Source organism: Siniperca chuatsi, linkage group LG8 (genome assembly GCF_020085105.1).
Source record: "Siniperca chuatsi isolate FFG_IHB_CAS linkage group LG8, ASM2008510v1, whole genome shotgun sequence".
Classification (NCBI taxonomy): Eukaryota; Metazoa; Chordata; class Actinopteri; order Centrarchiformes; family Sinipercidae; genus Siniperca; species Siniperca chuatsi.
Window position 1 is genome coordinate 15,762,360 of NC_058049.1, and position 14,395 is coordinate 15,776,754.

At 39.5% G+C, this 14,395-nt stretch overlaps 1 protein-coding gene across 1 annotated transcript in view; it reads left to right on the forward strand.

Moving 5' to 3' along the window:
- Nucleotides 1-5,377, forward strand: part of LOC122879990 (protein diaphanous homolog 1-like) — a 102,074-nt gene extending 96,697 nt beyond the window's left edge. The window contains 1 exon segment of the mRNA XM_044204684.1: nt 2,858-5,377. Coding sequence (XP_044060619.1) covers nt 2,858-3,045 — 188 coding nt within the window. The 3' untranslated portion in view covers nt 3,046-5,377.
- Nucleotides 5,378-14,395: the final 9,018 nt, after the last annotated feature.

Sequence of the window (14,395 nt, forward strand, 5' to 3'; positions counted from 1 at the left end):
GTGATTTTTGTACTGCACTTCCACAAGGTTGGGAGGCCGGAAGATTAAAAAAATTGTGGTCAAAATCAAAGAACCAGAGGCCGAGACTGACTTTTAGTCCCTAATGTGGGTCAAGTTCCAAAAACACTGGATCCTGCCTTTCATCATCAGGGTTATTTTCTCAGGTTTTAGACATCTCCTTCCAGAGCCACATAAGACATTTAACAACTGTTTTCACAAGCTAAGTAGTACTCCACCCTATGACAAGTAAACTACCTGTGTGAAATGGGTGCTGGTCAGGACAAGAGATTATTTCTTTGTTGTGTCAATCTCATCTGAAAGCTACGAGCTGCAAGATCGTTCCACTTCATTTCCAGTGGAAGATGGAACTTATACTTCTGATCTACCCCAAAGTAATCCCTTAAACGAAAGTCTGGTGATATTCTATATTTTTCTTATTTGTCCCCAACAAATGCACTATTTAGTCCTATTTGAATTATGTTAACTAAAAACTAATTTGCCCGGCTGTTTTACAAAACTGTTTTGCATATTTAAAAATGAAAGTATATATTCTTATTGAGCCATTTTTAAAGATTTACATATGTAGTAGGAACGAATAGGATTAGACCTGAGAGCAACAGACAGGCTGGGGAAGTTTTGAGAGATGGACTAAGACATGGTTTTGGTCTTTTCATGGGATGTGTTGACAATAACAAAAATATAGAATATTGCCAGCCTCATGCTTTATGCCCTTTTTATCTATGTAATGTTTATAATGATGTGTTATCTATGTAATGTGATATCTGAAACTAACTTAATATACTCATTTAAATCTGTCTATCAGGTGATATATTTGCTTCTGAGGCAGTTGGTTCATGTATTTTAACTATATTTAAATGTAGAGAATATTGTCTCTGAGAAATTTCCTCTCATTACTTTAATTTGCAGGTTTCTGTCTAAATTCATCTTTTTCCCATGCTGCTTCCAATGCAACAACCTTCTGATCCTGACTCTTATCCCCCTCTCTCTTCCTCCTCTCTGTTCTCTCTCAAGAGGGAGTGGAGGAGGATGAGACGAGAGGAGCTGGGTTGACAGCCTTTGAAGAGCCTTTCTCTGCGGGTTGGATTTTTAGGACAAGCTTGGCACAGTACACGTACACATAGAATAACTCCCACACTGACGCACACTCTTTCTCTCGGTTTTTGGGTCATTTGCATAATTTCTAATTAGTTAGTTGAGTAAGGGAGAGGTTTGGAAAAGGACGAAAATAGATATGAAGGACAAATGTGAGAGTAGACTGAGAAAGAGAGAAAGTGTTCCTATGTGTTTATAAGAGATGAAGAGTGATCTGTGTCTCTCGCCAAAGGAAAGTTTGTGAGGTGATAATTTGACACCCCAACTGTCAGCTATATGTGTGCTGATCAGACCAGCTGAGGCTCACATATATATATAAGACAAGTCAACTGTGAACATGACTCTAAATCTCCAAATCCTCCTTCTCCTCTTTCGACCCAGACTCAATTGTGTCTTTGTCACAGCTAGTTCTGGAGACCTGTTCGGTAACTAGTGTTTTTTGCTCCATCAGAACCATGTGTCAAATCTTGGTTTGTTGTTTGTTATACCATGGTTCCTTTTGCATGTGTATTTCTATTGGTTTGCATCATGGCAATCTGTTCTCATCAGTATCACAGGAACACATTACATCAATGTGTGTATATGATAAATGTGTCCTGTACTGATGTTAACCTTTTATTCATAGCCTCTTTTGCTTGAGGAGTGAAGAGTTCTGAACATACACAAGGCATAAAATAACAGCAAACACACAAACACAATCTCCCACTGACCTATATAATTCAAAATGGCTGCATGGCTTCAAAACAGCTGTCCTCCCATGCTGGAGAATGAAGAGTGGTAAAGGTGTGTGTGTGTGAGAGAGAGAGAGAGAGAGAGAGAGAGAGAGAGAGAGAGAGAGAGAAAATGGGTGTGTGTGAGGAGAGGAAATAACAGAGTAAGCAGGTAGAAGAATAAAAATGACAGCATCCTCAGGGCACAATCTGTCACACTTGTTCTGTTTCTCTTTGCATCTCTTCTCTTTCCTCACTGCGTCCATTATTTGTCTGTCTATTTTACCACTTGCTTCTGTCATTCTTTACATTCCTCTTCTCACTCAGTCTCTCCATCCATGGTCGTCTCATTTTCATTCATCCCTGCCTCTTTAATCTTCCCACAGCATGAATCGTCCTGCTCTTCATGGTGTCTCACCCTGCGTCTTACCCATTCCTTCCCTCCTTGTTTTTACACACTCACCATCTCCATTCCTTCATCTTGTCACTTCCTCTTCCTCTAAATGTCTCTTACACACTCATCTTTCCCACTTTGTCAGGATCAAGTTGAGTCTAATCTGACATTAGCAGTGAGTTGCTCCAGATGTCCACTAATCCACACACATACACAGCCGCACCATTAAGCCATTTGTGTGTTTGTCGTAGTAATGTGTGTGTGTGTGTGTGTGTGTGTACGTGTACGTTGGAAAGAAAGGGAGCATCCATTTTGTGTTTTATCATTCAAAACACAAGCCTGTGATGTTCTTGAGGGCACATACTTGTGACTGTGTGTTCAGCCCAGAAGTCAGTGTGGTAACTATTTCAACTGGTTGTCTCTATTAATTTGCAGTGAACAATGTTAAGTATCCTGGCTGCTGATGTGGTGTTGTATGACTAACTGACATATTTTTTGTGTCTTTTTTGCACATAAATCAGATATGTCACTTCATGGCATGCACTGACATATCTGCATGGACTTGTTATGATAAAAACATAGCATATAATTTCTTATCTCTTTGTTTATCTCACTCACTCTGTGTCTTTCTCTTTCTCAGCCAACCACCGACGAGCTGGTCATGCAGTGACCAGCATCCTGGCCAAAGAGCTGATGCAGGAAGACACGCCTTCATCCAGCAAAGTGCCCACTAAGAAGAAAAGGTCAGAGGAGAAGGAGGAGCCTAAACTAGAAGGAGCGGAGTCATTAGAAGAGTTACTCGAGGCTGCTACTCCTCGGTCCCATTAGGCACCCTGGGCAGGAAGTTTTTTTACTCAGTCAGTGATATCCAAACACAAATGTATTTCGTAGCCATTCCAGGGGCCAATATCAATCTGAGATTAGTTTACTGATTTTAAAGGCCCGTGCTTCTTCCGACCTTTGTCTTAACAGGACCATCATCATTAGGGTAGCATTGACTGTGTCTTCAGGGAGGACAGGGAGAGGCAGGGGATGAGAGTGGGGCTCTCCCCTCAGCCACGACGCCTGGATGTCCCTCATCAACCTTTGGATCTTTGCCAGTGTCATAAAGATTTAATTGCTTTCTTCAGCATGTGCACATATCTGTTCATGTATTTTGTCTGTTTCTGTTTCTCTGTATATATACACATCACTTGATTCACCTGTCACTCATCAAAGGGCATCTTGAGCGAATCCAAAGACTTACTCAGGAGGCATCCACACTTTGTTTTTGCTTTTGTTTTGTTTTTTGAGGTTATTTCCAAATCCCAAATTTAGACGGGGAATGTCGGGAATTTGGCACATCCTGCAGGTGCTTCATAGAGTTTTCTCTGGATGTTCCAGGCCAAGACCACTTTGCGCTTTTTCACATTGTTTTTTTTTTTTTTTTTTTTTTTTTACCTATGAAACATACGGCTTTGTAACTGTTAGATATATTGTTTGTTACTGTTTGTAAATGTTAATAATTTCGTTGTATTATTGAAAAAAGTGCCAACCAATAGAAATCCAGTCTTCTCATTTCACTCCCAGGTTTTGTCCAGTCACAGTTTGCACTGGGCTGGTGTGTGGACCAGTCCAACATCACCTGGGTGTTTCAGTGTGTTTTTTTTTTACTGAGAAGGGCTTTAGTTCACTAGTGTGCATTCATAAGTTAAATCCACCTAAAAATTGGGATAATTTACTTAAACTTGTCTAAGCTATGTTACCACACGTGCCCAGTTACATGGATAATACATGTTCATAACTTACATACATGAACATTCCCATAAAGCCCAGAGGGAAGTAGAGTTACATGCGAGGAGAAAGTTCTTCCACAGTAAGTTCAACCAAAAAACTTTGCTTTTTAAAAGGGTGTTTCCATACAAAACCTAACCTAGCCTAAGGAGCTTGCATGCCTGTGTGCTTATGTGTATGAGAATATCTGAGTGTGTGAAGTAAGCTGCCTATATTTAGTTTAGTGTGCACACTCGACTTCCTACGTGTGTGTGTTTGTTTGTGCATGTAGTTTTGAGTTTGTGCGTGTGTGTTGCCATCTGTAATTACTGCATGGTACCGACCATGTTGTCATAAATACTAGGTTTCATAAACAGCTTTGTGGTCTTTCTGCTGAGGATATAGCACACTGGAACTGCCCAAGAACTGCTGAGACAAGTACGTGTGTGTTCAGTTGTTTGTGTGCGCGTGTGTGTATGCTATTCACCCACTTTCCCTCCCACTGAACTACAGCAGTAGTGACTGAATGTCTGGCCTTGCTCTTATTTGTATTCAGTAGCCATCAGCATACATGTTGCCATGATGTTGTGGTGTAATATCTGACAGGAATCCTGCGAGGTGATGTCAGCTGCTCCATGCAATATTTATTCCTATGCAAACACAATACTGTAGCCAGCTTCAGGATGTAATAACTACTCTTTATTAACCCACTGGTTCAAGATCAGTGCTTCATATTGCTGGTGATTGAGAAAATCTTTATAGCTCTTTTATAGTTCTACATTTCAGGAATCAAAAAAATCTATTTTTTCTCTACAACACCAGCATTTATATGACATCTTCCATAGAAAGTTTAATGTCTTTGGACATAGAGTAACTGGCACTTAAACATAAAAAGAAATTAGGTTATTCGATTACAGTAAGTGAAATCCTTGTTCTGATCAAGTGCTGATGCTTCATTGTAATCCAGTAACAAAATAATTGAGTGCAAAGACTGCTGCGCCTGCTCTCAAGCACAAAATATATCGTAGCTGCATTTAAACCAGAGACATGACTGCTGTTTTATGTCTGCGATATTCTCATCTCTTCAGGTGGCCAGTGCCAGGTGATTGTGTGTACCAGATACTAAAAGTGGCTGTTTTCAACATTAAAGAGAGAAAGATTTGAAAAATTAAAAGGATATCAGAACATCACTGGAATATTTGTTTTCTAATTCGAGTCATTCCCTTTGTTCAGTAATTTTTTTAAAGAGATTGTTTTCTATGTGAATTTTTACGGTTGATTATTTTAATGTATTTGAATGGAGACAAGATTTTTTTTTTTTCCAGAGATTGCTCTATGTATACAGAATAATGCACATAGCCATTCTGTTTGCTGCACAGAACTATTAAAAATGTCTTAAGTACTTTAATGATGTGACTGGCTCATTCTTTGGTCATGTCAGATTTTATGTAACTTGCTGAAGGTGTGCACGTCATCTATTGTGTTAATGTGATAAAATGTCAGTGTGTGATTTCTAGCTCAGTTGTATTCCTGTATGTTTGCCAAACTGAATTCCTTTTGAAGCACATTTCTCCGTAGGTCTCGCTCTCTCTCGCCCCTCTTTCCCCCTCTCTCATGTAAACACACGGTGCAGTAAAATGCCATATAGTTTCTGCACTCTGAAGCTATCATTTTATTGCCAAAAGGCAGCAGAAGAATGAATAAACAGTGGAATTAGTTATTTTTACAGATAAATTCCAAGATTTTCCATGGCTCCAGGGTTTCCAGAGACATTTTCCAACATTGATTGCCAGTGTTCAACATGATCCTTCACATTAAACAGTGTTTGTGTGTGTGTGTAAGGCAGAGAGAGAAGAACAGTTGATGCCGTATGTTATTTTTTTCATCGTTTGTGTTCCCTCTCCATTTCTGTTTCAACCCTTCTGTCACTGTCACTAATACTCTATGACCTCCTCCTACTTTGCTCCAGTATTTCTTTCTCTACAAATCCATCTAACATCTAAACTGGGATAGCGAAACTCCAAAAACAAAAAACATCTGTCCTCAGTTTATTTCTTATGTTGATGCTTGTTTCAGCAAACAAACCTTCAGTCAGCCTAAGGAATAAAATGGTTAAGTGAGGCCGGACTATTGAGAATTCTTGTAACTTTAGAGTGCTGCTAACCCACTTGAGATATTGTGACTTTAACAGAGCACCCAGTTCAGTCAGAGGAAACACACCTGCCTTCCTTCTCACAATCACTAAGATCATCATCTCGTACCTCCATCTCCTGTCCTTGAGACTGTCATACCAGATACTCAAAATAGCTGGAGAAGTTTCCCTGGCCTCAGCTTTGTTCTGTAAGGTGAGTTGATTCCTTTCTTTCCTTCCACATCTCCTAAATCTTTTTACAGTTTCTGACAGGATATTCTCACTGGCTGCAGCTTGTTCATACTGAAACTTTTGCATCTGCTTTTTATTTAAACGGAAAAAGAAAGGCATCAATTATGTCCTTTATTCTCTGGCCCTAGTGTTAAGTTAAATCCACCTGAAAAGTGAACTCACTTTTGCTCTCCCTTCCTCTGTGTATAGGTCAGTCTGTTAGTGAAGATGATAAACTTTAACCACAGTTAGAGTCAAGAAAGCAGTTTATTGGGTAATTAAACTCCAGGGAAAGCTGAATGGAGCACTCACTCTATAGATAATGTACCACAGTATAAGAATGAGGGTTTCATTCCAAACCTTTAAATACGTTTACCTGATGTAAACTGCTTTGTGTGTAGTAATACAATATTAAATGTGACTATTTTCTAATTTTAAGAATGATCCACAGTTTTATTCTCATGCCGGCAATAATTTTTAAGACATTAAAATATTCAAACATACGATTAGTGCACAAATTTAGCTTCTTCCTCACTTTAAATGGAGCATTTACTAGTGTTCTCTCATCTGACATCACAGAGAGTTTGAGGAAAATAATGAATTCTGTTTTTGGAAGTAATTTCGTGTCAAACAAGGAATCCATTTCCCTCTGGCTCTCTTGTGCAATGTGAATGAAGGCCTCTGCCCTTTACTGAACCTGAGCTTCTACTGCCGTCCCTTCAGCTCATTAACTGCCCTGTTAATTTAACCAGAAAGCCCCGACTTCCTTTCATAATTTACGATCGTTGTTTGGGCACGCACACACACAGATGTGGGCCAGAGGGCATTAATGATTCTGGCTCGACACTAAAGAAGATGGTGAATCAAAATGTCTGTGCATCATTTCTATCCATGTGTGTGTCTTTGTTACTCTTCCTGTTTCTTTGAAGACAGAATAATCCTCATAAGCAGCCATTCTCCAGCATCTGATCCTAATCAGAGTAAAACCATAACGGGGCCAGTAGCTCTTAACTTCTCACTGGTATTTATTTGTGTGTGTTCCTTATGTTATCCACATAGGGGTTGCTGGCGTGATTTGTGTGTCCCTGTGTGGTAGAACTGCACAGGGGATGTCCTTGTTAGTCATGTTGTAGAATGGAAGAAGTTTGTGTCTTTGACTAATGTTGGCTATAACTGCACAAATATTAGTAATAATAGCAAATCATAAAATCTTAAACCATTCACTTACATTTTCAAAATGCCTGGAACATATTTTAATCTATGCATACACATTATTTCATGCATTAAAATACCTGCTTTGACAAAGTAGAAATATATATTTTTATATATAAATCAAAGTAAGTGGTTTTTCCCCTTAATCATTAGCATAAGAGCAGACTGAGGAGCATAAAGCAACATAAGGTTTGCCTTCACTTCAATTTACATGTATTTCTTGCATAACATTTCACCTTAAAAGGTTTAATTGGGTTTTAAGGTAAAAAGATACTTTTGTCACTTTTTGTTGGATGCATTAGTACTTTTTCTCAAAATGACTACAAAACTGCCTTGAATGTTACTGCCTTAGTTATTTCAAGATTTTATTGCTAGTGCTTCTGTGAAATGACCCCAACTGTTTTATTTACTATTAAGAGATCTATATATACACTACAGTAAATAAACACAAATACTGTGTGATAACACCAACCAGTAAAAATAAATTGTCAGCAGTTAAAAGCAGTAATTTCTTTTCAGGTCATTAATACTCAACTGCAAAAGTTTCTTCTTTTTAAAGAGCTATTCAGTGAAATTGCAGCTACTCTACATTTCTACCACTATTCCGTCACAGGATAAATGTAGGAATGTCCACTACAAACCAGTTTTTAACATCCATCTGCAGATTCATACATTTGTTTTCTTCCCTTTAACCTCTTGACACAGTTGTTTGTTGTCTTTCTCCACTCAACGTCTCCCCCTCTACAATGCTGTCATGAGACAAACATTAACCTTTTGAATTTATGTCCACTGTGGATTTTTGCTTCTAAATGAAAGGATTCAGGTGTGAAAGAAGGATATGTCTGGATAGGAGAAGGATGAACCTTTCAACAAACAGATGATTTACACAGTAAAAAGGAAACACTATCATAAAGAGGTCTCCTGATTTCTGAAGAAGAGAGCTTGAGTGACTACAAGAGTTTGGGAAAGAGGGAGGGAGAGGGTGAGAGCTGCAATTAAAAACAGTGGGGAGGTTTGAGAATGAATGAAATGAGCATATAGTAGAGCAGATGAAAGAGGTTTTGGGGATTGAAACAGAGAGTAGATGGGAGGGAAGTCTGGCGGTGATGAAGTGATTACCTGACAAACAAAAGTGGAGGTCTCTGGATTAAAAAGCTGTGGACTTTGTTCACACCAACAGCACTGTGGGAGCGGCTGAGAACAGATGACCTGGCTCTGTGTGTGTGTGGATTTCAGACTCACGCCTGTTGTGTATGTTGAGTCTTCTTTGTTGAGTTTGTTTGGCACATTTGCATCGTTGAGTAGATGTAGCCTACAGGTGTGTTCTTAAGTGGGTGTGTCTGAATGTGTGTTTATACTGTGTTACACTCATGCTTGTGACAGGTGGCTGTGGAAGCGTGAGCATATCATGCCGTTTCTGTGTTTTATTGCACAGAAGAGTTCATGTCAGGATCTGAAAGCAAGATGGGACAAAGTTATATGACACAATAGATTGAGAGGCTTGTCTTCAGTCAGTGACTGTTGTCTATCAAAGGTCCCACACTTATTATGGCTGATTAGACCCACTTAGTTTACTCACCCATGTTGCTTGTTAATCTATGTTGTGTCATCCTGCTAGCAGTGTTTCAACAGAGCCAAATTGTTTGTAAAGGTCACAAGAGTCGTAAGTGGAAAAAGTCAGGCGGACAGACTACAGAGGTCATCTTATAGACTACAACAAAGCAAGCCCATGTTAACTATGCACAACTCTTGTCCGGCACATTATGGCTTTTTCACCATTGTTTTCAGCTATCATGCCTTCATCTGGCTAAACATTTTTCACTATCTTCAGCCATTTTTCACTTTTTGCGAGTTGAACATTTTTAATTTTGATGGACTTGAAGCTCACACTGGTCTGCACCTGGCTGTGTGTGCATTCTCAGAGTTAGAAATTGTACTACTTTGGATTTGCAAGAAATGGAAATGAAAAGCTGTGGTTTACATTTGTTTTTTTTTTTGAGTGAAATGTTTGGATGGACTATTAGATGAACGGCCATGAATTTTGAAACTTCACCATGAAAAGCAATTTTTATTTATTTATTTTTTTTTATTTTTAAAGGAGAAATCGTAATAACGGATCCCCTGACTTTTCATCAAGCGTCGTCATCATCATCAGGTCAAAATCTGAATGTGTCAAATACTTTGGTTTGTAACTGACATTCCCATCAGCCTCAGTTTGACGTTGTGTTTGGTGCTAATTAGCAAATGTTAGCATGCTAACATGATGGCAAACATGGTAAACATTATACCTGACATCAGCATGTTAGCATTGCCATTGTGAGCATGTTAGCATGCTGACATTAACATTTAGCTTTTATAGCCTCCATTTAGTTTGACCTCATATAGCCACTAGCATGGCTGTAGACTTAGTCTTGTTCTTCAAAGTATTAGGCAGACTGTTCACATTCATTGGTTGGCAGTGATAATCACTGTGAAATCATCAGAGAAATCATAATTGACAATATTTTTCAATGGATTATTTTTACAATATCTGCTTGTGGTAAACGTGGTTATGGTTTGGCAATTAAAACCTCTTTAAAGTCAAAAACCAGATTGTGATTAAATAATAAAAATGTCAATACTGACTAGTAGTATGATACAGGAACCAGGCAACAGGTGTTGAAGGGAAACTGTTCTCTAAGCCTCTACACCCATCATTTTCATTGAAGTATATAAACTTAACATGCTTCTTGCAAAATGTTGTACAAGAATTGCTATGAACATAATTTGTGTAGGAGGCAGGGTTGCATAGATACCACTTGGGCTACCTGTAGAAGAATTATGCTAAGGGTTAAGTTTAGTAAAAGAGTTAAAAAAAAATACAATATGTTTATGAGGTTAGATTAGAGATATTTTTTATAGCTGTGGGTTTATTCTGGTCAAGGATATAGGGTCGCTTGTGGTGGGATCTATAATGATGTCTCATTACTATGAGTTTCAGGTCCTCCTGATTCCCAGACTCCCTCAGTCTCTTGTTGTGACATTCTGGGGAGTTGGGGGAGATTTGTATATGTGTGTGTGTGTGTGTGTCTGTGTCTCTGCCCTTATATGCGTGAAGGGGGTCTGCTGAAAAAAAGAGGTCTGAACAAAGAAAGGGGGCAGTATAATTGGCTTCAGCACTGCCAGACGACACAATGACACGGCCATTGATAGTGGAATGAGTTCCCGGGAGCAGTGGACCAATGGAAGAGCAGGAGTCTGTTTTTCTCAGCCTCTGATTGGCTGGCCGAGGGAGGCTGTCGGTCTCCAGGTAGCAAAGTGAACCTCGGAGAGTATCTGCCACCCCTCTCTGCCTCCTGGAGGAGAGATGGAGGGAAGGAGGAGGGGAGTGTTAGACGTGGAAGAGGAGATGTGACCTCAACTGTGAATTTACATGCACACAACATATTACCTCTTATATTCTGTATGTTTCCTCTCCCCTGCTATTTTCTTATTCCTTCTACATCAAACTCTCTTTCTTTTCCTCTGACCGCGAAGTTTTTGTGTGTGTGTGTGTGTGTGCATTTCTCTGGCTGCTGTTAGTATCCACATTGCCAGGGCTCTGTAATATATTTGCTTCATTTGTCTTTAACTTGGCTGTACACTCCACTGCTTCTCACTCTTTCTCTCAGTCTCCATTTCTAAGAACTGTGGATTAAAGCCTCACTTCATTTGTTTAGATTGGCCAGTCCTGCTGTTTCAGGAGAGAAATACACACTACTGTGGCATTTAAACTCCAGAGAAACCGGGTCTGAGTGAGAATGCAAAAAAACCCAACTGATGTTTTTGAATGATTGTATGTATGTAATTGTCTTTTTGTGTGTGTGCTTATTTGCATCATTTTGAATTTGAGTGCATACATACAATGTGTCTCTGCCTGCTTCATTCAGTCTCCCTGCATCGACCATCATATCTTGATAATATCCCCTTGATCAAATTACTCGGCTGCTTGTATAACACTCTCCATGTGACACACAATTAGCAGACAATTAACATGGGCCAGTGAGTGTCAACCGATTGGTTGTGCCATCACACCGCTGAGTGACATCTCCATCATCACAGCACTGCCCGTATCACCCTGAAGCACCACGGTGCAGAGATAAAAACACTGTCTACCTGTCTCAAGCAGAAATCTGTCAGTCTGTCTGGTTCCCTGTCTCGATTCCTATCTGTGGAGTTGCTTCCATATATGATTCTCTTTCTCCTTATATGTCCATGCTCATGAATGTTTTCTTTGTCATTGTTTCTACTTGTTTTTCTGTCTCTCTTCCTCTAAGCGCTCTTCTTCCTGGCTTCCTCCATCCCTTTTGTTTCTGATTATCTCTCCATCCCACATCTGCCTGTCATCTGATTTTTCTGCCTATTTGTCCTTTGTCTGCGTCTTGTTTGTGTGTGTGTTCATCTGGAAGTGAAGCATGTCTTGCACTAAAACAATATGATGTGTCTGCTGAGAAAACAGTCAGCATGTCCTGCATATCAGCGTGAACTTATGTGACTGGCATTGTTATGAAAAGGACTTCTTTAATATGTGTGTGTGTGGCTGTGTTTGAGATCTGAAGACATCTGACATATAGTGACAACTTCAGCATTAAATCCTATTAAAGAGCAGATGGGGCTTTTGTAAAGAGAATTGTACATTATCTGAAACGGGTCTCCTTGTGGCTTTTTGAGTAAATGTTTGTGTTCAGGAGAGGCTGAAGAATTTAGGCCTGTTCTCATTTTCTGCCTCAACCTCCTTCACTTTTCTCCTTCACTTTTCTCTTCTACTCATCATCCATCACCTCTTTTCTCTTGTCATCATTGTAGCAAGGAAGCAAACTAGCTTTTTGTTCTGCAGTCAACTGGCATGATGAAACTGAGAAACATCATGCAACATGTATTTATGTACATACAGACTTGTTTATGTCGCCATTTTTTTTTTTTTGCCAGAGATTCCCTTAAATTTTTAAGGCATGCTGATCTCCCTCCACCCAAATTCACCATCAACCCCACAATCCCTAAACCACTTCAAACACATAAATACACATGAATCCTGCCACCACCCACAATTTTCATTTTTGAGCGTTTTCTTCCCCTAATCCGCAATGTCATGGCTCATTCCAGCGGATCATCGTCTCTTTCTGGGGATGGATTTCTCCCTTAAATATGAGAGAGAGAGAGAGAGAGAGAGAGAGAGAGAGAGAGAGAGAGAGAGAGAGAGAGAGGAGGAAGGAGTGTCTGTCTGCTCTGCAGGCTGTGCTGAAGGCTCATTCCAACAGAATATCAATGAGCATCAGGGGTCACACAGCCACATGCATGACCATAGTGCACGCTCTCTCTCTCTTTACCTATACAGTCGTCACATACATAATAAACAAATACTAATGGTTGATGCATAAGAAGCTTGTTTGTTGCTGAATAGGCAAATGCTCTTGTGGTGGTGTTTAGTAGTAGTAGTAGTAGTAGACTGACATCAGTGTGGAAATAACAAGCTATAGCCATATTTAGTTTCATAATCTTACACTTGAGTGCTCCTAATGTTTATGGTCGTGACAATGTGTTTATGTGGCCACAGTTGACTGATGTGGGGTTTCTTTGTGAGTCAGTACATAGCATTTGAATGTAAGAGTGCAGGATTAAAACTCAAGACATGCAGTCACATCTGTCTCCGTCTGTCTCTTTTTCCGTCAGAGCAGTTAAAATCTTTCATTGGAGCGTTCTCTCATGCATTTCTTATTAGGCCGTATTTAGCAACCAGTAATAGAAGTAAAAAAGACAGAAAGTAGGTGACCCGGGATAGTTGAAACAATGGAGATGTTTGGTGGCTCATGCTGATTGTTTGTAGTTTATAAGAAAATAATTATGATTCTGTCCCTGTATGCAAATATGTGGTACTTTGCTATGTTCTGATAAAGCACATGTTCTCTCAGGGCTGAGAGAACACTGATTTATTTTTTTTTTTTTTTTTTTTTTTTAAATGGACAAATCGTCTTTTAAAGTCCTACCTTGACCTCAAGATATTCTGGACCTCAGCATGAGGAAGGTGTGTTGGTGCAGTGCATGATAACACTGTTGTGAAGAAGTTGAAATGATGCTATTATCCACGTGGACCCCTCAAGGCTGTTGTATCTGTCTGGACTAGTCAGGCTTTAATCACAAGGATCTGAGCCCCTGATCCATTTAATTGTTTATTGTATGTTTTCACACACATGTGCATGCTGTTTTTATACAAGGTGCACTTTGTCAATGGTTATGTTTTCACGTCATTTTGGAAGAAAGAATCGAAATCAAGAGTTTGTTTTTCGTGTGTGTGTGTGTGTGTCCTTCCTTCCTGCCCCCAATCTGTACATACCCATTGATGGAGGTAGGGCAGTTGTCAGTCAATTGACCTACATTAGCTGATCCTGCAGCAGTCTGATTTCCTCTGGGGGCAGTAAATTTCTGGGTGTGGTCTATATATATTTGTGTGTGTGTGTGTGTGTGTGTGTGTGTGTATGAGGTTGTGCGTTCATGCATGTCTACAATTTTGTGTGTGTGTGTGTCCTATATAAGGTATAATCCCATCTCGGGTGAATATGGGGTGAAGAGAACAAGCCTATATCCGCAGTGACATTTAGAGGTTAAGCAGAGCAGATTCTAACAGATACAGTCATTTAAACCTCACAAAATGCTTTACTGTTGATGAATCAGTTTCTTTATTGACAGTCTCTCAGTCTTGCTGATTATTATGGAGAAATTAGTGCAGATGTCCAATGTCGACATTTTTCATGTCGACCTTTTGTGAGCTATGTGGACGCACACATACTCGTTCTTGAGTATATTTTAGTACTAAAATGATAAGTTGAGCTGAGGGTT